Below are 18,914 nucleotides of genomic sequence, written 5' to 3'. Positions count from 1 at the left end.
CCGTATTTCACTGAAATAATAAACGTTTTGTTTTCGAAATGATAGTTTCCGGATTCTATCATATTAATGACCAAAGGCTCGTATTTCTGTGTGTTATTATGTTATAATTAAGTCTGATTTGATAGAGCAGTCTGACTGAGCAGCAGCAGGCCCGTAATCATTCATTCAAACAGCACTTTCGTGCATTTTGCCAGCAGCTCTTCGCAAGCACAGCGCTTTTTATGACTTCAAGCCTATCCGCCTAATGGCTGGTGTAACCAATGTGAAATGGCTAGCTAGTTAGCTGGGTGTGCGCTAATACTGTTTCAAACGTCACTCGCTCTGAGACTTGGGGTAGTTATTCCCCTTGCGCTGCAAGGGCCGTGGCTTTTGTGGAGCGATGGGTAACGATGCTTTAAGTGTGGCTGTTGTCGATGTGTTCCTGGTTCGAGCCCAGGTAGGGGCGAGGAGGGGGACGGAAGCTATACTGTTACACTGGCAATACTAAAGTGCCTATAAGAACATCCAATAGTCAAAGGTATATGAAATACAAATGGTATAGAGAGAAATAGTCCTATAAATACTATATTAACTACAACCTAAAACCTCTTACCTTGGAATATTGAAGTCTCATGTTAAAAGGAACCACCAACTTTCATATGTTCTCATGTTCTGAGCAAGGAACTTAAACGTTAGCTTTCTTACATGGCACATATTACTTTCTTCTCCAACACTTTGTTTTGCATTATTAAACCAAATTGAACATGTTTCATTATTTATTTGAGGCTAAATTTATTTTATTGATGTTTTATATTAAGTTAAAATAAGTGTTAATTCAGTATTGTTGTAATTGTCATTATTACAAATAAAAAAATGGACCGATTAATCGGTATCAGCTTTTTTTTGATCCTCCAATAATCGGTATCGGCGTTGAAAAATCATAATCGGTCGACCTCTAGTATACACACAGAAAGATACACTTTCAGCACTTCAAGATCATAGCCGGAGTGTTCCATGTATGGGTCTTTTTGACCCAGCGCTCACCCAAGATAAGATGGAGCTTAGTCTGGGTCTGGAAGGCGTAGTGCAGTGTGACCAGGAACGGGGACTGGCGGATGTGCTCCAGCACCTGTCTCTCTGTACGTGTGTGCTCTGCAGTCTTTGCCTTCTGAACGATGGCTGCTTTCTTCAACACCTGAGACATAATCATCAACAGTCAGTCAACCCTCCCATAAATTCTCCCTACATCAGACAATGTCAATGCTTGGGTTGTCTTTGGACCAATGTCACAGAGACTCACCTTCATGGCATACAGCTTCCCTTCATCATGACCACTGTTCTTTCTGACCAGAAACACTTTCCCATAGGCTAGACAGAGACACACAGCACAGAATGGAAAACTCTGCATCACATTTGATTGTAGCCACTACCACCCACCCAGGAGCCTGCACTACATTTAATATAGTTTATTCTTAATGTTCTACAAAAAATAGACAGTAAAATAAAGTTATCCAGGTCTCCAATAACACCATGACCCTATGCTATGAACCCCAGATCGGCACAGTGAGACTCACCTCCTGTGCCCAAGACTTTGAGAAGCTCAAAGTTCTCCATGCCCACTCTCTCAGTATGGCCCGTGAGGTTCGCTGGCATGGGGGAAAGAGTACAGTATCAGTGCTTACACACAACACACACTCGTGCACACACACACCGAGGAAACACAGCTGAGCACAGTAAACTGTAAATATTTTGTGACACCACAACAAACATTGATGGTCTGCTTGCATTCATCCATTGCTGTGATCCCAGGTGTCGGGTCATAGAACTAGGAACCTTGGAACCTCTAACCGCGGCAATTTGACTGTTAAACTCATGGGTACACTCACATAAGGCTGCCTGGTATTATGATGCAATAATTTCCATGGTAATGCATAATGTTCATTCAAATGATGTTAACAGATGTGGCTCATGCAATGGAATGTATTTTTTGTAACGTCAGTAGAATTAATCAACAAAGCAAAGCACACATTGAAGGGTACACTTCCTGCTTTTACTTCCTGCTTTACTCCAATGGGTACACCTGCAATGTCCGCCAGTCCACCATCGACTTGAATTGGGGAAGCCTGTTCTATTCATTCACTGAAATACTGATGGGCAACATTTACCCAAAGTGTATAGCATATTCAAATCCTTTGACAGGTTCAAATAATACATTATGAAACAGTAGTTTACTTTGATGGTTACGTACCATTGGTGATCTCATGTTTGACAGTGCAGGCTTTCCTCCGGATCCCAGTATCAGAGTCCTCGCTACTACTACTATCCGAGCCGTCTCCAGACATTTCAAATGTTTATGTGGCTACTCTTCAAAATAAATAAACCGATTTAGCTGAAGTGTTTTGTATAATAACCTCAGACGCATCAGATTTTATGTAGTCAAAGAAAATAACAAATGTAGCCTTATGTACGAATTAATTTGGGAGCCGTTGCATGCATTATAAACATAGTTTTGTTTTATTTTCTAAACAATATCATTGCTAGACTTAATCCCCTAGACATCCCGCTGTTCTGCCTAATCTACTACTAAAACGAAAATACTAGCGAACACTGTACTAATAATAAACCAGAATCGTACGTCTGTAGCTAGCTAGATAACGGTGTCCACTAGGATGTTATTGACAAACGTTAACTGCTGCTGATCTCTCTAGCACTGATTTGATTACAATATAGCGCCGAACTGACCAGACAGCATTAAACTGGCTACATAGTAGCGAGTGGCCTATCTCTTGCTAGCTAGCTACCTTTTGCAACAATATTTTTGACAAACTGAAATTAGCAACTAGCTAGCTACTCATTTGTAGCTACGCTAACCGGTTATAGACAATTACAGCTAGTTAACTAACCTTCAGTAATACGTCGAAACTATGTAAAACCTCGGCAACTTCACAACCAAACTGTTAACGTCATTAGCTAACTAGAAAGCTAGCTGTCCTGTCAGAGCTAGCTAACGTTAGCTAGCTTGCTGACTGTCGGTTAATTTTAATTTCATAGCAAGCGTACTGTTTATAGCTAGCATGTTGCGAATACCTATTTTATGCTATTTCGTCCGGATAGGATGTGACACACGCTGAAGATATACCACTTTTGAAGTTATTTGACAACAATGATTGTAAAAGTAGGTTAGGTAGCTAGTTGATGTTATGGCTGGAGTAGTCCATAGTACGGAAGCCGCAATGTCACAGTTTTAGGAACTTTTTGGGGAGACCTGTTGGTTAGACCGCTTAGAAGTGGGCTGCTACAGCCTAGAGGTAATACTTTTAGGTCTACTAACTACCCGAAATTGTGCTGATAATAGCTAGCTAAATTATTTGACTGTGGGGATGACAGTAATGGGGATGATGACGATGCTGATGATTATTGTTATGATATTGATTAATGATCAGCTATCATAATCATTCAGTAATATTATATAGTAGGCTGACACATTATTATTCCCAATTGTTTAATCTTATTCCATATAATGCTCCTTGTATTTCTGGCGTGCTTAATAAACCACCAGTTGTTTAATCTTATTCCATATAATGCTCCTTGTATTTCTGGTTTGCATAACAAACCACCAGTTGTTTAATGTTATTCCATATAATGTTCCTTGGTTTGAATGCTGTTTTGCATAATAAACCACCTATATGTGTATGTATGTATGTATGTATCTCCTCTCTGCTGCATGGCCTGCTGGGGCAGCAGTTGGAGTATTATCCCAGGGATTAGCAGAGTTGTGAAAGGTGTCAGGACAGAGGTCACAGACATAGCCCTACTCACAGCTTCCATTGCATTAATGACATCAATCATCATCTTCATAATTCTCTTCCTCCCACTGACTGACACTTACGGAGCACAGAATAACTGATACATTTACGAACGCACCCTTAGAGATAGGGTTACAGGTCGAAAGAGAATATGAGAAAAATAAAATGTGGGAGCAAAGTGTGTGTGTGTGTGTGTGTGTGTGTGTGTGTGTGTGGGGGGGGGGGGGGGGGGGGGGGGTCCAAAAAGTGGAAATGGTAGGGAAAGGAAAGCTGGTCAAAACAAAGACATAATGACAGAACTCCACAAATCAATTAAAAACTTGAACCTTTAATAATTCTCTGTCATAATAGCTCTGTAATAAAGTGCTGTGTTTGTCATATTGCTGAGGGTTACATAGCAGAGCATTGAATCTTTCTACAGTCAGCTTTACATTGCTGTTAGTCTTTTACTCAAAATGTAACATGTGCTTTTTAAAATATTCCCCAAAATGTAAAATGTTCATATAATTCTATCCCTTAGTAATTGGAGATATCTTTGCATTGTTAAGTGTCAACCATAATATTGTTGTGGTATTAACTGAGAGAACACTGCATTGGTGAGGTGGAAATAACCATGCATAGCAACCCCGAGTTATAAAATACAAAATTACAATAATGTGTTTTTTATTTCTCCTTTGGGGAGTATATGTAATTGATTAAACATCAAAAACCCAATTTAATCATGGATAATTGTGGAGGGCTTGGGTTTGGGATGAGGTTAATGTGATTAATGTGTGCCTCTATTTTTTTTGTGTGTGTGTGTGTGTGTGTGTGTGTGTGTGTGTGTGTGTGTGTGTGTGTGTGTGTGTGTGTGTGTGTGTGCAGTCATGGATACCTAAGACTGGGGTGCATTGTCCCCGGACAACTGATACAAAAATATATTAGCCCTCAGGTGACTGAAATAGATTACAACATTCGTGTCACTCGTTTAGGCAGAATTTCTCAAACTCTTTGCCCTAGCACTCCACAGCTAATTCAAATAATCAAAGCTTGATAATGAGTTCATTATTTGAATCAGCTGTGAAGTGCTAGGGCAAAAATCAAAACGTGCACCCCTTGGGGTCCCCAGGACCGAGTTTGGGAAACACTGCATTTAGGGGTAAAACATTAAACACAGAAAAATATCAGCATTAAAATGGATTGTGATGTCAAAGAAATACCAGATTAATTGATCAGTGTCTAGTTAGATTATTTATCACCCAATAAAATGCCACGTTTGTCCCCTACACCACCCTGTCTGAAACATTTAGATTTCTCCACTTTATCTGGCGGGGGTCGCCTAAGCTTCAGTGTCTTCACTGCCCACCTGGTTCAGCTGAAGGAAAACCAGTACAGGAGTCACATACTCCATGATCGTCTCCTTCACCCCTTTCTCCAGCAGGTAGCCCTCAGTCTCAATCTCAGTGTTCTCCTGCCCTGCCAACGCTTCCATGGTTGTCTGCAGGTATCGCAGACTTACCAGCACAGATGACTGGAGGGGAAGGATAGGAGAGGGAAGAGAAGGGAGAAAGGTTATACAGGAGGATGTTGGATATACTGTATTACTACTCAACAGCGAGCTACAAGTATAATTGTGGCCACTCACAGGAGTCCGGGTGCCTTCTGATTGCCACACAGGACATTAGCTCACTTTTAGGTGTATGGGTTGATATGTACTGTATATCTGCACAGTACCTGCAGCAGGAAGACAGACAGGACCCCAGCACCAATAGTGTTCATCAGGCCCATGTAGTAGTTGACTAGAGCTTCCCTGCAGCCGCGGATGTAGATGTTGAGCTCCTCGGTCTGGTGCTCATAGCTGTAGTGGGCTGAGTTGTTGGTGAGGCGGTCCTGGATGCAGGGTCTTGGGGAACTGGGGTTGCAGCAGCTGAAAGGGACCCCATCAAACAGGTAACGCCCATCCACATTGCTCTTAACACGGCTAAAGAAGAAGAGAGGAAGGAAGGGAAGTAAATAGAGAATAAACGGTCTACATCATGCCTTTGTATTACCTCAACCATCTCATTTCCTATAACCTTAATGATTTATTTAAATTATAATCTGACATGGGATTCTTCCTTTACCAAAGACTGTCAGACTGCTCCCAGTCCTCTAATACTCACTCCTTCACTTCCTTAGAGCTAAAGTCTAGGTAGCGGTTGCTGATCCACTGGACCTCGAACCAGTCCTTGAAGTCGGTGTTTCCGCAGCAACGGAACTCCATCTGCAGGCGGTCAATGTTCTGCTTCTGGAAGCAGCGGCCGGGGGTATCTGTGTCCTTGTAGAAGCGGATGCCGTTCTTCAGGCCAATCTTCAGGGAGGACTCCAGGTTCCCCTTCATGGCATAGCTCATGATCACAGCCATCAACATGAGCAGGGTGAAGAGGAGGGAAACACCCCAGTAGGGTTGCATGAAGGTTTTCCAGCGGGGAAAGCGTCCGGCATCCAGCGCATCCTGGCACATACGGCCTGCGAAGTAGTTGATACCCAGAGAGGCCAGACCCACTATCATCAGGGTGTTGGGCACAGCATGGATCTCTGTGTTGTCCATTACCTGTAGGCAGAAGAACCTCATGCATCAGTGATGCAGCAAACTATACAGTATAAACTGATATGTTAGGCTGTCAACCCATTGATCCCATATTTAAGGAAAAGTGAACATGTAGAGGTCAGTGAATAATCTCATGGTTTACAGTGGGGAACATAACTGAAGGCTATATTGTATAATGGAGGAAATCAATTAGGTTGTTTTTATTTTTACTGAAATTGAACATAAATATTTTCTGCAAAAAGGCTGCATTGAGAGGAATTTTGTTTCTGTTGATGTACTCAACAAGTGCAATAATTGACAGTATATTATTCCAAATACTGTAATCTCAAGAGATAGATGATGAATAGGATCATAATAAAACTGTCAATCACTCAGTCACTCCACATTCTGTTGGTCAGCTCATCTTATCCCTATTATGAGCTTATCACCGGTATGTTCAGACCAGAGACAGTTTCCCCTTGTTCATAACGTTCACATCTAACCACCTATCCAACAGATCTATAGATACCTCATCCCAATCCCACTCATGAGAGCATTATCAAAGGCTCCTGAATTCTACATGAGATGTTATCGTCAACACTCCAATGCCTTTCATTGTCATCTAGAAACACTAAAAAAATGTACTCTTAATTTAAGCTACAATGCACTAAAATAAGGTGTAATGAATTACCCCCCCCCTATTCACCCTCATGCTTTTCGTGCAGTTTATGACCAGAAGTTTACAAGTATCACTCTTTGATTCAGGCATACTGTAGAACTTCACTGAATACACCCTGAGAAAGTTAAGCTTCTGGATAAGTCATAGGCATTGTATTGGAAGAACCCTAGTGGCGTTGTACGCGCTTAGAAAAAAGGGTTCCAAAGGGGTTATTTAACTGTCCCCATAGGAAAACCCTTTTTGGTTCCAGGTAGAATTATTTGGGGTTTCATGTGGAACACTCTGGGGAAAGGCTTCTACATCAAACCCAATAGGCTTCTACCTGGAACCAAAAATGGTTTTCAAAAGGGTTTCTATGGGGACAGCCGAATAACCCTTTTAGTTTCTAGATAGCGAAACATTTTCTAAGAGCGTACAGTGTAAAGCTGTAGAGCATTGCAGTAGCCTACCTCTGCCCTCCTGCGGAGTTCGGTCTTGAGGAAGCAGCCCAGGGTGAAGGTGAACGCTCCGGCCAGTGTGGCCATCCAGGAGAGCAGCCACAGCCCCTGGGCCAGCTTCACCCTCTTCTCAAAAGGGAACTTCATCTTCATCAGCACCATGGAGGTGGTGGGAGCCCACGGAGGCTCCGAGGGTTACTGGGAGAAATAAATTAGGAATGTGGTGATGAAGGGATGATGAGTGGGATCTGTGGGGAAGGAGGAGAGTGCAGCGACTGACTACTGGAATGATCTGAGAGGCGACCTGGAAAGGGTGGGTAAGGTCAAAGGTGAAGAGTATGTCTGGAAAAACTTGAAGTGCAACAGGTAGAATTCAGTTTTAAATGAAGTTGACTGATTCGATGATTGTTTTTCAAAGGAGAGATGGTTAGAGGATTCTTGTAGGAGAAAGATGGGTTTGTAATCCAAAAGAAAATAAGGAATAATCAGACCAAAATTGTTTAGTGAACAAAATCTGTGGGGAGAAATAAAAGCCACAAAATACTGAACAGTGTATCTTAATTGGTATCTCCTGGATTTGTTAGTGGTGGTGTCAAAGTTCACCTGCTTGATCCCCCAAAAAAGTTATTAACGAAAGTCCAGGTGACCCTTCAGTCCTGTTCTAGCACCTGTGTGCCCATGCTTAGGTTGGTGAGACACACTGGATTTGGACGATGTTGGACATCGGGAGAGTCTTAGCACTAATCCCTCACCTGTCCTATTAAACAGGCCTTTCCAATTGGAATCCAGGCCATTGTCTGGTCAGCAAAACTAGCCTCCCTTGAACCAGGGGTGGGGACATAGATGAGCTCTGACTAACCAAATTGAAGATGACAGGGTGAAAGATACTGTATAAGCATGGCCACTGATACATTTGCCACTCTATAACCTCTCTGAAATGTTAGCATGAAGCTAATAATTATTATATATGTTTTTTAACTATGTGTATGGCCTTGCTCTCAAGCACTGTAGTCAACATTTATTGGTGATTGATATCAATTTTGATCAGATTGATAGTCAAATATACAATGGGGAGAACAAGTATTTGATAACCTGCAATATTGGCAGTGTTTCCTACTTACAAAGCATGTAGAGGTCTGTAATGTTTATCATAGGTACACTTCAACTGTGAGAGACAGAATCTAAAACAAAAATCCATTAAATCACATTGTATGATTTTTAAGTAATTAATTTGCATTTTATTGCGCGACATAAGTATTTGATACATCAGAAAAACAGAACTTAATATTTGGTACAGAAACCTTTGTTTGCAATTACAGAGATCATACTTTTCCTGTAGTTCTTGACCAGGTTTGCACACACTGCAGCAGGGATTTTGGCCCACTCCTCCATACAGACCTTCTCCAGATCCTTCAGGTTTCGGGGCTGTCGCTGGGCAATACGGACTTTCAGCTCCCTCCAAAGATTTTCTATTAGGTTCAGGTCTGGAGACTGGCTAGGCCACTCCAGGACCTTGAGATGCTTCTTAGTTGCCCTGGCTGTGTGTTTTGGGTCATTGTCATGCTGGAAGACCCAGCCACAACCTATCTTCAATGCTCTTACTGAGGGAAGGAGGTTGTTGGCCAAGATCTCGCGATACATGGCCCCATCCATCTTCCCCTCAATACGGTGCAGTCGTCCTATCGCCTTTGCAGAAAAGCATCGCCAAAGAATGATGTTTCCACCTCCATGCTTCACAGTTGTGATGGTGTTCTTGGGGTTGTACTCATCCTTCTTCCTCCAAACACGGCGAGTGGAGTTTAGACCAACAAGCTCTATTTTTGTCTCATCAGACCACATGACCTTCTCCCATTCCTCCTCTGGATCATCCAGATGGTCATTGGCAAACTTCAGACGGGCCTGGACATGTGCTGGCTTGAGCAGGGGGACCTTGCGTGCGCTGCAGGATTTTAATCCATGACGGCGTAGTGTGTTACTAATGGTTTTCTTTGAGACTGTGGTCCCAGCTCTCTTCAGGTCATTGAAGAGGTCCTGCCGTGTAGTTCTGGGCTGATCCCTCACCTTCCTCATGATCATTGATGCCCCACAAGGTGAGATCTTGCATGGAACCCCAGACCGAAGGTGATTGACTGTCATCTTGAACTTCTTCCATTTTCTAATAATTGCGCCAACAGTGGTTGCCTTCTCACCAAGCTGCTTGCCTATTGTCCTGTAGCCCATCCCAGCCTTGTGCAGGTCTACAAGTTTATCTCTGATGTCCTTACACAGCTCTCTGGTCTTGCCCATTGTGGAGAAGTTGGAGTCTGTTTGATTGAGTGTGTGGACAGGTGTCTTTTATACAGGTAACGAGTTCAAACAGGTGCAGTTAATACAGGTAATGAGTGGAGAACAGGGGGCTTCTTAAAGAAAAACTAACAGGTCTGTGAGAGCCAGAATTCTTACTGGTTGGTAGGTGATCAAATACTTTTGTCATGCAATAAAATGCAAATTAATTACTTACAAATCAAACAATGTGATTTTCTGGATTTTTGTTTTAGATTCTGTCTCTCACAGTTGATGTGTACCTATGATAAAAATTGACAGACCTCTACATGCTTTGTAAGTAGGAAAACCTGCAAAATCGGCAGTGTATCAAATACTTGTTCTCCCCACTGTATATCTCAAGACCCCAAATCAATATTTTTTTACTAACACATCTGGTTATCAGGAATATACTGTAAAGTCTGAAAAGGATGCAGGTAAGCACTAGTGCAAATGATCTACAAGCATATTGGTAATAAACTCACCAAGGATATACTATACCAAGTTACTATTCCTTAATGGAATTGAGAGGGGGAAAGAAAGAGAGAGAGTGAGAGAGAGAGACAGGGAGAGAGGGGGAAAGTGAGGATAATCCTGTCTAAAGCTCCCGTAACAGCCTCAGCAGGGTGAGTTTAAACTAACATGGAAAACCATTTCCAGCCTAAAAACCTAAGACTTGGACTTCTCTGTTTACTGGGTGGGTTTGTGACAGTAACACCCATTTTAAACTGCCATGATGTGGCTTGCTCTTGACAATTCAGAACGAATATACATGTGACACACTCAATGGGTTGCCACTAGTTATCACAGCAACAATAACCTGCCTATTTCTACAATTTTGATTTAAAACCTAACCCTAACCTTATATTAATACCAAAAAGAAAATGTTTGTTTTCATGAATTTTTACGATATAGCCCATTTTCACTTTGTGGCTGTGGTAACTAGTAACGACCATAAAGAAGGTGGACTGACATGACCTTATGAAAGTACATCAGTGTTAATAAAACCTTGGGACAAGCCAACTCCTAAGTTAAGATAGCAGGTGAAAAAATATGCTAGAGTGGAGTCCCCACATCCGTTTTTCAGGGGAAACGGAAGTTAGGTTGAAAATACGCTGGAAACATCCGCTTCATTGCCAACCACCGCAGAGAGTGCCCCTAAGTTAACAGGCCACTAAAATGGCCTGAGAAATGGGTAGAAAATACATTTACTCATATATTACTCATATCTCAGTAAAGCTGCTGCATGCAGAGAAACCATAAATCAAAAAGTGGCTCCCCATGGTGATAACTGACTGACTGACTCAATCTAACTCTGTCACCTTCTAACATATTCAACTGAATCAATTATGCTAGATGTTTTATGGAATTATTTGATGTTAATAAATTTGTAAATTATAGATGACTATATTTATTGAGAACATTCAGACACATTTATAGGACACAACACAAAAATACAGACAGTAGCAGCTCTACAGTGCTAAACCATATCACACATGGTTTGTTTAAATTAAGATCAACCTAGGGAATTAGAACAAGGTGAAATATGGTGATAGCAACCGCCACTTCTAAATAATAAATATGTAACATATACCGTAAATAGTGGAAATCTATCTATCACTGGTCCTGAAATACACCATGGAGGACAGAGGTATGGATTGGAGGGCGAGGCAGCAGAGAGCACGGCAGCATAGACATCACAACACACTCTGCTTTCCTCAAATGTTGACATGTGACATAGTGACTATGATTCTGGTTGAAAATAGAGATATATGTTCCCAACAACCTATATGCTAGGTTGAAGATAAATAAATGTTGCTTACAGTATTTTTTCAACTTTGCCTATATGCTTCTTCCAATCCATCCAAATATCTTTACTATGGTCACCAGCGGGAAATCCCATACAGGACAAAACAGAAATGTTATGTGGCATAACAACATTGCTTATACTGTATCATACATACACTACCGTTCAAAAGTTTGGGGTCACTTAGAAATGTCCTTGTTTTTGGAAGAAACACTCATTTTTTGATTAGAAATACAGTGTAGACATTGTTAATGTTGTAAATGACTGTTGTAGCTGGAAACGACTGAATTTTAATGAAATATCTACATAGGCGTACAGAGGCCCATTATCAGCAACCATCACTCCTGTGTTCCAATGACACGTTGTGTTGGCTGAGCCAAGTGGATCATTTTAAAAGGCTAATTGATAATTAGAAAACCCTTTTGCAATTATGTTAGCACAGCTGAAAACTGTTGTTCTGATTAAAGAAGCAATAAAACTGGCCTTCTTTAGACTAGTTGAGTATCTGGAGCATCAGCAGTTGTGGGTTTGATTACATGCTCAAAATGGCTAGAAACAATTTTGTTCTGAGAAATTAAGGCTATTCCATGCAAGAAATGCCTAGAAGGCCAGCATCTATGGAATCGCCTCTTCACTGTTGACGTTGAGACTGGTGTTTTGCAGATACTATTTAATGAAGCTGTCAGTTGAGGACTTGTGAGGTGTCTGTTTCTCAAACTAGGCACTCTAGTGTACTTATCCTCTTGCTCAGTTGTGCACCCGGGCCTCCCACTCGTCTTTCTATTCTGGTTAGCCAGTTTGCGCTGTTCTGTGAAGGGAGTAGTACACGGCACTGTATGAGATCTTCAGTTTCTTGGCAATTTCTCGCATGGAATAGCCTTCATTTCACAGAACAATAATAGACTGATAAGTTTCAGAAGAAAGTTATTTGCTTCTGTTCATTTTGAGCCTGTAACTGAACCCACAAATGCTGATGCTCCAGATACTCAACTAGTCTAAAGAAGGACAGTTGTATCGCTTCTTTAATCAACACAGCAGTTTTCAGCTGTGCTAAGATACTTGCAAAAGGATCAATTAGCCTTTTAAAATTATAAACTAACACAACATGCCATTGGAACACAGAAGTTGAAGTTGCTGATAATGGGCTTCTGTACGCCTATGTAGACATTCCATATATATATTTTTAATCTGCCGTTTCCAGCTACAATAGTCATTAACAATGTCTAAACTGTATTTCTGATCAATTTGGTTATTTTAATGGACAAAAAAATGTGGATTTCTTTTAAAAAACAAAGACATTCCTAAGTGACCCTTAACTTTTGAAAGGTAGTGTATCTCACTGGACTGTTGCATGCCTCTGGTGAACACAATGATAATGGTGATTCTGTTTTACATTATGTCATGTTGCTTTTTCCATCATATCAACATGGAGACATAAACATCAATATTATAAGATAAAACATAGTTTGCATGCAAGAAGAATACATATGTGTCTTTGTTTTCCCCAAGGATTCTTAACTATTACTTTAGGAAGGGAATCTTTATACATTTCAGCAGTTGGAACCATTCACACCAGACCACACGATCCATCCCCAAATTCTGTTTTCATTTTATCACCATTAACTAAAACTTAAGAAAGCTTGTTTCCAATCCACCGTGACGTCCAACGGATACTATTTGTAGTAAATATTTGATGGTATACATTGTCCAAACTAGACCTTGCATTATGTCTGTCTGCAGAGGAATTAATTTATGAGGACAAACAAAGTATATCTATGTACATGCCTTAAATCTTACCTAAGGACCTATATTCTGTGAAACACTTGTCGTCTTATCTAACATGCACGCACCGAGAGAAAGACACACACCAACCACTATAATGAATTATGCACAAGAGGTTCTGAAAGGATCTATTTTCTATAAATCAGTGGAATGGGCGAGATTTGGCCGGGGTCTCCATGGTGATGGGAAAGCGCTGGGCTGTGAAGTTCTCGGTGCTCTGCTATGATGAGACGGGAGGGAGGCCTGGACAGTGTTTCCCGGAGAGATCGCACCCGAGAACAGGAGATATCAAAGTGACGTGATTTTTGTTTGATGTTACCTCTGGAGGACATCAAAGCCATTCCCTGCAAAGCGTAACAACAACAAAAAACACACCAGGACATGTTTTTGACTATGAATAGAGAAATATATCATAAATATCAAAACGTGGAACTGGGGATCCTCGATCTCCAACTTGGGCCGCTTGCCTTAATAGCTTCAGGTGCAGAACAAAAATAATATTTTAGTTTCTTTCTTACTTGTTGCTGGCTGTTTTTTAAATTTTGAATAATATTTAGGCCTGGAAAATTTCTAATCAGATTTAAATAATTGAATTATAATTTAAATTATTATTATTTAATTGGTTATAAAGACCAATTATGTTGCTTTATGTTTAAAATACAACATACTCATAGATGAATTATGAATATCAAATGTAACAAAAGTCACTCTTAAGTTTAATTACTTAAACAACTATGCACCAACCCAGTCAACATCTGTGTCTCTGTGAAGAGATCAGGTGTCACAGCTGTGTTCTTTCCCCATTCAGCACTTTGTCCGGTATCCCATGTCCTCCCCCTCGCTGGGCTGCAGCTGGCAGATGAAGTGGTTGAGCATATTTTGGGCCGACTGCAAGTTTTCCAGACTGCTGCCAGGATCTGCCTCCGTGGTATCCACACCGCCATCATCACCCATGTCCCCGCTCCTTGTCCTCCAGTTACGGATGATCTCATCTTCTGAGTCATCCATGGTACCATCCTCTGGTTGGTGGAGGTCCATCATGGCCTCTGTGCCCTTCAGCTGGCCATGTTGCTCCTCCTGTCTTTGATTCTTCCCCCTACAGGAGGGGATCTCATCCAGACTGGCTGACAGGATGCGGATGGGAGAGCCTAGTTTGCGGCTTGCAGTGGCCCTGTACACATCCTCTGTTGGGCCATCAGCTGAGCTCTTGAAAATGGTGGTGAGGGTGACACCATCTCTGGGGGCTGGTAAGGTCTCAGAGCGAATGGTAACATGGAGATGGGGGACCTGCTGGGAGCGGGGAGGGTTTTGTCTGACAATCTCCTCACTCCCTGTCTCTCCTTCTCCCTGCCCTGCCCAGCTAATACGCTCTTGTCTCCACGGTTGAAACGCTGTACCACCATGATGATCTCCCCCTGACCTCAGAACACATTTTGGAGCCTCATCCCCCATTTCCGACCAATCAGATTCCTCCTCTTCTGGCAATGTTCCCAGCGATAGGTCCTCCCCTGTGGCGGTGACCTTTCCATAATGATGACTGTCCATGAACTGGACCGGTGGTGGCGCAGCAGGGAGATTTAATTGATTGACAGAATCATCTCGGTGGAAATGTTGGTCGAAGGCTTCCTGCAGCAATGATGTTACCTAAGGGGTGAAGGAGTAATCAATCGATTCGTCAATCATGGTCAAAAGTTAAAAACACAGAACAGAATACAGGCATGTTGTTGACAAAGAACAACGCACAATTATACATCAAGAAAAAAAAATCTAAACTAAAAGACAACTCATAGCTTCTTAACAATGTTTTTTTTTTAGAAACAATGGGTTATGTAAAACAACATTTATTAACTACATGCAGCTCGAAGCAAAAACAATGGTTTCTATTGGTGGTTTTACTCTCAACTAAAATGGGCATGATGAATAAACAGAAGGTCAAACTAAAGGGAGATTTGGATGGTGAAAGGTAGGAGACATTTTATACTATACAAAGAGGAACATAGTTACAATTTGCTACATTGTGTAAGTGCATACCATGCACTATAGCTGATTTTTATTGCAATATGCATTCCTAGGTTGGGGCTTGAGGGTCAGGCGATCATAGAGGTCAGGTGAATTTGTTTCAGGGCCTGTACTAGTAGTATTTTTTCTGTACTTGGCCTCTATGGGCTGGTTTTGCGCACGTTTTAGGTTGTCTTTTTGTCTCGGCTAGATCTGTTCATCAGGAGTTCTCACGTTAATAGTCTCCATGCTGTGGATGGTGTTCTTGGCTGAGGACAGCTGATCTGTCAGGGATGTGATCCGCTGGTTCAAATGCTCATGCTCCCCGTCCATACTCTGAGCCTGACAGACCACACACATAAGACAGAACAAACATAAACATGATGAAAATGGTGATACAATTTTCCAGATATGTGAACAAAATTCCTTCTATTGACTTATCTAATGTATACTTGTATGCAAAATGAGCTTTTGATCTTCTGGTGCCTCACCACTGAATGAAGCTTCTGCTCCAGGAGATTGTTGGTCTGTTGAGTGTAGGAGTTGTTATCTGTAAGTCTGAAGTGGGAGAGAGATACATAAGGACTGTAAGAGGTACAATAATAGCACTATCTAAGCTTGACAATGTCATGCATATTAACTCAAAATGAATGCTGATTTGAATTTTTCTAAACTTTTGAACGAGTCCCTGTAAAAGACAAATAAAATGGATTGGAACTACCACTCCTCTCTGAACCCCCTCATAATGCTAGAGGTACCCATCCCAATGTCTCATCACACCCATGACCTTTTGAATTTGTCCAGGAGGTTGCTCAGCTCGACACAAGTGTTCTGTAGTTCTGACTCAAGGAGCTGGTGACTGCTCTTAAATTCGGTTCCCATGCACTCCATTCGCACGACAGTCTGGCACAAACTGTGGTGCAGATCCACATTTTGCTCCTGAAGCTTCCTGAATGAAGTAGGAGAGCGGAGGGGGAGGGGTTTAGTGCTCAGTTAGATAATAATGTGTATCGTCAAGAAAATAAGTTTTTTTTAAACTTTATTTTATCAATTAAAATGATTCCCCCAATAAACAATAAGACGGAGATCAAATTAAACAAAATCAAACTCACATTATTCGATTAACCTTAGATGCTTCCTGTATGGGAAGGACAAAACAAAAAAGTATTTACAGTCGTCCACAACATGCATTTCAGAAATAGAAATTGATTCTGCAGCTTCTAGTTAATAGACATTGATAACACATTGTGTGGTAATTTGATGTGCATGAGTTTGCATGTGATCACTTTTTCCATGTGTCATCCATGATTACGTAGTTAGGAAGGAGCCTGGATGTTTAATTCCACAATCGATGGAAAACAAATGAGTGGAACATTCTTACATAATTGCTTAATTAAGAATGTAAAACATGTTCAGCGGTACAAAATGGTCAATAAATATACAGTATACTGTAGATAATGCTTGACATAACTAGCGATAGTGATAAACCCAACCCCCGGAGCAATGTCATACTTTATGTAAAGAGGTAGTTGAGCCGCTGTAGCCCGTCTGCCGCTCGTCCTGACTCATGGGGCTGCTGGTATTCCTGGAATAACCAGACTTGCTGGAATGGGACAATGACTCCAGCTCTGTAGCCGATGCACTGACAGGAAAGTGCTCCTTAGAATGGCTTGATGGGCTGTGGTGACCGTCATGGTGCTGATGGTGGTACTGTGTGTCTGCAGGTGAGGGATGTTGGTGAGATTCAGAATTGGAAGGATGGTGGTGATGATGAGATTCTGGGTTGGTAGAAATGTGATGGGGTTCAGAATGGGAGTGTGAATGTTGAGATTCTGAATGAGAGAGGTGGTGGTGGGAATCTTGGTGGGAACTATGGTGGTGATGGAGAGATTCTGTATGCGAGCCATGGTGTTGGAAAGATTCTGTATGCGAGCCATGGGGATTGTGAGATTCTGAATACGAGCCATGGGGATTGTGAGATTCTGTATGGGAGCCATGGGGATCGTGAGATTCTGAATACGAGCCATGGGGATTGTGAGATTCTGTATGGGAGCCATGGGGATCGTGAGATTCTGGATGGGAGCCATGGGGATCGTGACATTCTGGATGGGAGCCATGGGGATCGTGTGATTCTGGATGGGAGCCATGGGGATCGTGTGATTCTGGATGGGAGCCATGGGGATTGTGAGATTCTGGATGGGAGCCATGGGGATCATGAGATTCTGGATTAGAGTCTCGGTGATGGAGAGATTCTGGATGGGAGCCTTGGGGATCGTGAGATTCTGTATGGGAGCCATGGTGATGGAGAGATTTTGGATGGGAGCCATGGTGATGGAGAGATTCTGGATGGGAGTCCTGGTGATGGAGAGATTCTGGATGGGAGCCGCGGTGATGGAGGGATTCTGGATGGGAGCCGCGGTGATGGAGAGATTCTGGATGGGAGCCCTGGTGATGGAGAGATTCTGGATGGGAGCCGCGGTGGTGGAGAGATTCTGGATGGGAGCCCTGGGGATGGAGAGATTCTGGATGGGAGCCGCGGTGATGGAGAGATTCTGGATGGGAGCCGCGGTGGTGGAGAGATTCTGGATGGGAGCCCTGGTGATGGAGAGATTCTGGATGTGAGCTGCGGTGATCGTGAGATTCTGTATGGGAGTCGTGGTGATAGAGAGAATCTGGATGAGATCTGTGGTGATGGAGAGATTCTGGATGGGATCTGTGGTGATGGAGAGATTCTGGATGGGAGCCGTGGTGATGGTGTGAATCTGGGTGGAGAGGATTGTGGTGGTGTCCATGGTGATGGGGATGAGTTGGGCTGTGGTGGTGTCTATGGTGATGAGTTGGGCTGTGGTGGTGTCCATGGTGATGAGTTGGGCTGTGGTGGTGTCCATGGTGATGAGTTGGGCTGTGGTGGTCTCCATGGTGATGGGGATGAGTTGGGCTGTGGTGGTCTCCATGGTGATGGTGGTGAGTTGGGTTTTGGTGGTGTCCATGGTTTTGGGGATGAGTTTGGCTGTGGTGGTCTCCATGGGAATGGTGATGGGTTGGGCTGTGGTGAGCTTCATGGTGATCGGAATGACTTGGGCTGTGGTGGTCTCCATGCTGATGGGGGTGAGTTGGGTTTTGGTGGTCTCCATGATGTTGGGGATGGGTTTGGCTGTGGTGGTCTCCATGGGAATGGTGATGGGTTGGGCTGTGGTGGTCTCCATGGTGATGGTGATGAATTGTGCTGTGGTGACCTTCATGGTGATCGGAATGACTTGGGCTGTGACGGTCTCCATGGTGATGGGAAAGTGTTGGGCTGTGATATTCTCCATGGTGATGAGTTGGGTTGTGGTGGTCTCCATGGTGTTGGGGATGAGTTTGGCTGTGGTGGTCTCCATGGGAATGGTGATGAGTTGGGCTGTGGTGGTCTCCATGGTGATGGTGATGGGTTGGGCTGTGGTGGTCTCCATGGTGATGAGAATGGCTTGGGCTGTGGTGGTCTCCATGGTGATGGGGATGAGTGGGGCTGTGGTGGTCTCCATGGTGATGGGAATGAGTGGGGCTGTGGTGGTCTCCATGGTGATGGGAATGAGTG

The 18,914-nt window shown here is 42.7% G+C and overlaps 2 protein-coding genes across 2 annotated transcripts in view; both read right to left on the bottom strand.

Moving 5' to 3' along the window:
* Positions 1–3,233, bottom strand: part of LOC110509999 (ribosomal protein S6 kinase alpha-4) — a 28,988-nt gene extending 25,755 nt beyond the window's left edge. The window contains exons 1-4 of the mRNA XM_036967378.1: positions 2,228–3,233; positions 1,554–1,625; positions 1,280–1,347; positions 1,024–1,174 (exon numbers count right to left, since the gene is read on the bottom strand). Of these exons, the coding sequence (XP_036823273.1) occupies positions 1,024–1,174; positions 1,280–1,347; positions 1,554–1,625; positions 2,228–2,321 (385 nt within the window). The 5' untranslated portion in view covers positions 2,322–3,233. The remainder of the gene's footprint in view (positions 1–1,023; positions 1,175–1,279; positions 1,348–1,553; positions 1,626–2,227) is intronic.
* An 882-nt stretch (positions 3,234–4,115) lies between these two features.
* Positions 4,116–8,141, bottom strand: LOC110509374 (RDS/peripherin-like protein xRDS35). The gene is made up of 4 exons (XM_021590273.2): positions 7,462–8,141; positions 5,927–6,357; positions 5,499–5,745; positions 4,116–5,295 (listed from the first exon to the last, which is right to left on the bottom strand). Exons 1-4 carry the CDS (start codon positions 7,609–7,611, stop codon positions 5,104–5,106), a joined length of 1,020 nt encoding a protein of 339 aa, XP_021445948.1. The 5' UTR covers positions 7,612–8,141; the 3' UTR covers positions 4,116–5,103.
* Positions 8,142–18,914: the final 10,773 nt, after the last annotated feature.

Source organism: Oncorhynchus mykiss, chromosome Y, assembly GCF_013265735.2.
Source record: "Oncorhynchus mykiss isolate Arlee chromosome Y, USDA_OmykA_1.1, whole genome shotgun sequence".
Lineage (NCBI taxonomy): Eukaryota > Metazoa > Chordata > Actinopteri > Salmoniformes > Salmonidae > Oncorhynchus > Oncorhynchus mykiss.
This window is presented reverse-complemented; position numbering and strand designations above follow the sequence as displayed.

Coding starts and splice junctions, on each gene's coding strand:
- LOC110509374 (XM_021590273.2), bottom strand. CDS start 7,611: ATGGTGCTGATGAAGATGAAGTTCCCTTTTGAGAAGAGGGTGAAGCTG. Junction 6,358..7,461: donor AACTCCGCAGGAGGGCAGAG/GTAGGCTACTGC, acceptor TTCTGCCTACAG/GTAATGGACAACACAGAGAT. Junction 5,296..5,498: donor TGTCTGTCTTCCTGCTGCAG/GTACTGTGCAGA, acceptor CTTCCCCTCCAG/TCATCTGTGCTGGTAAGTCT.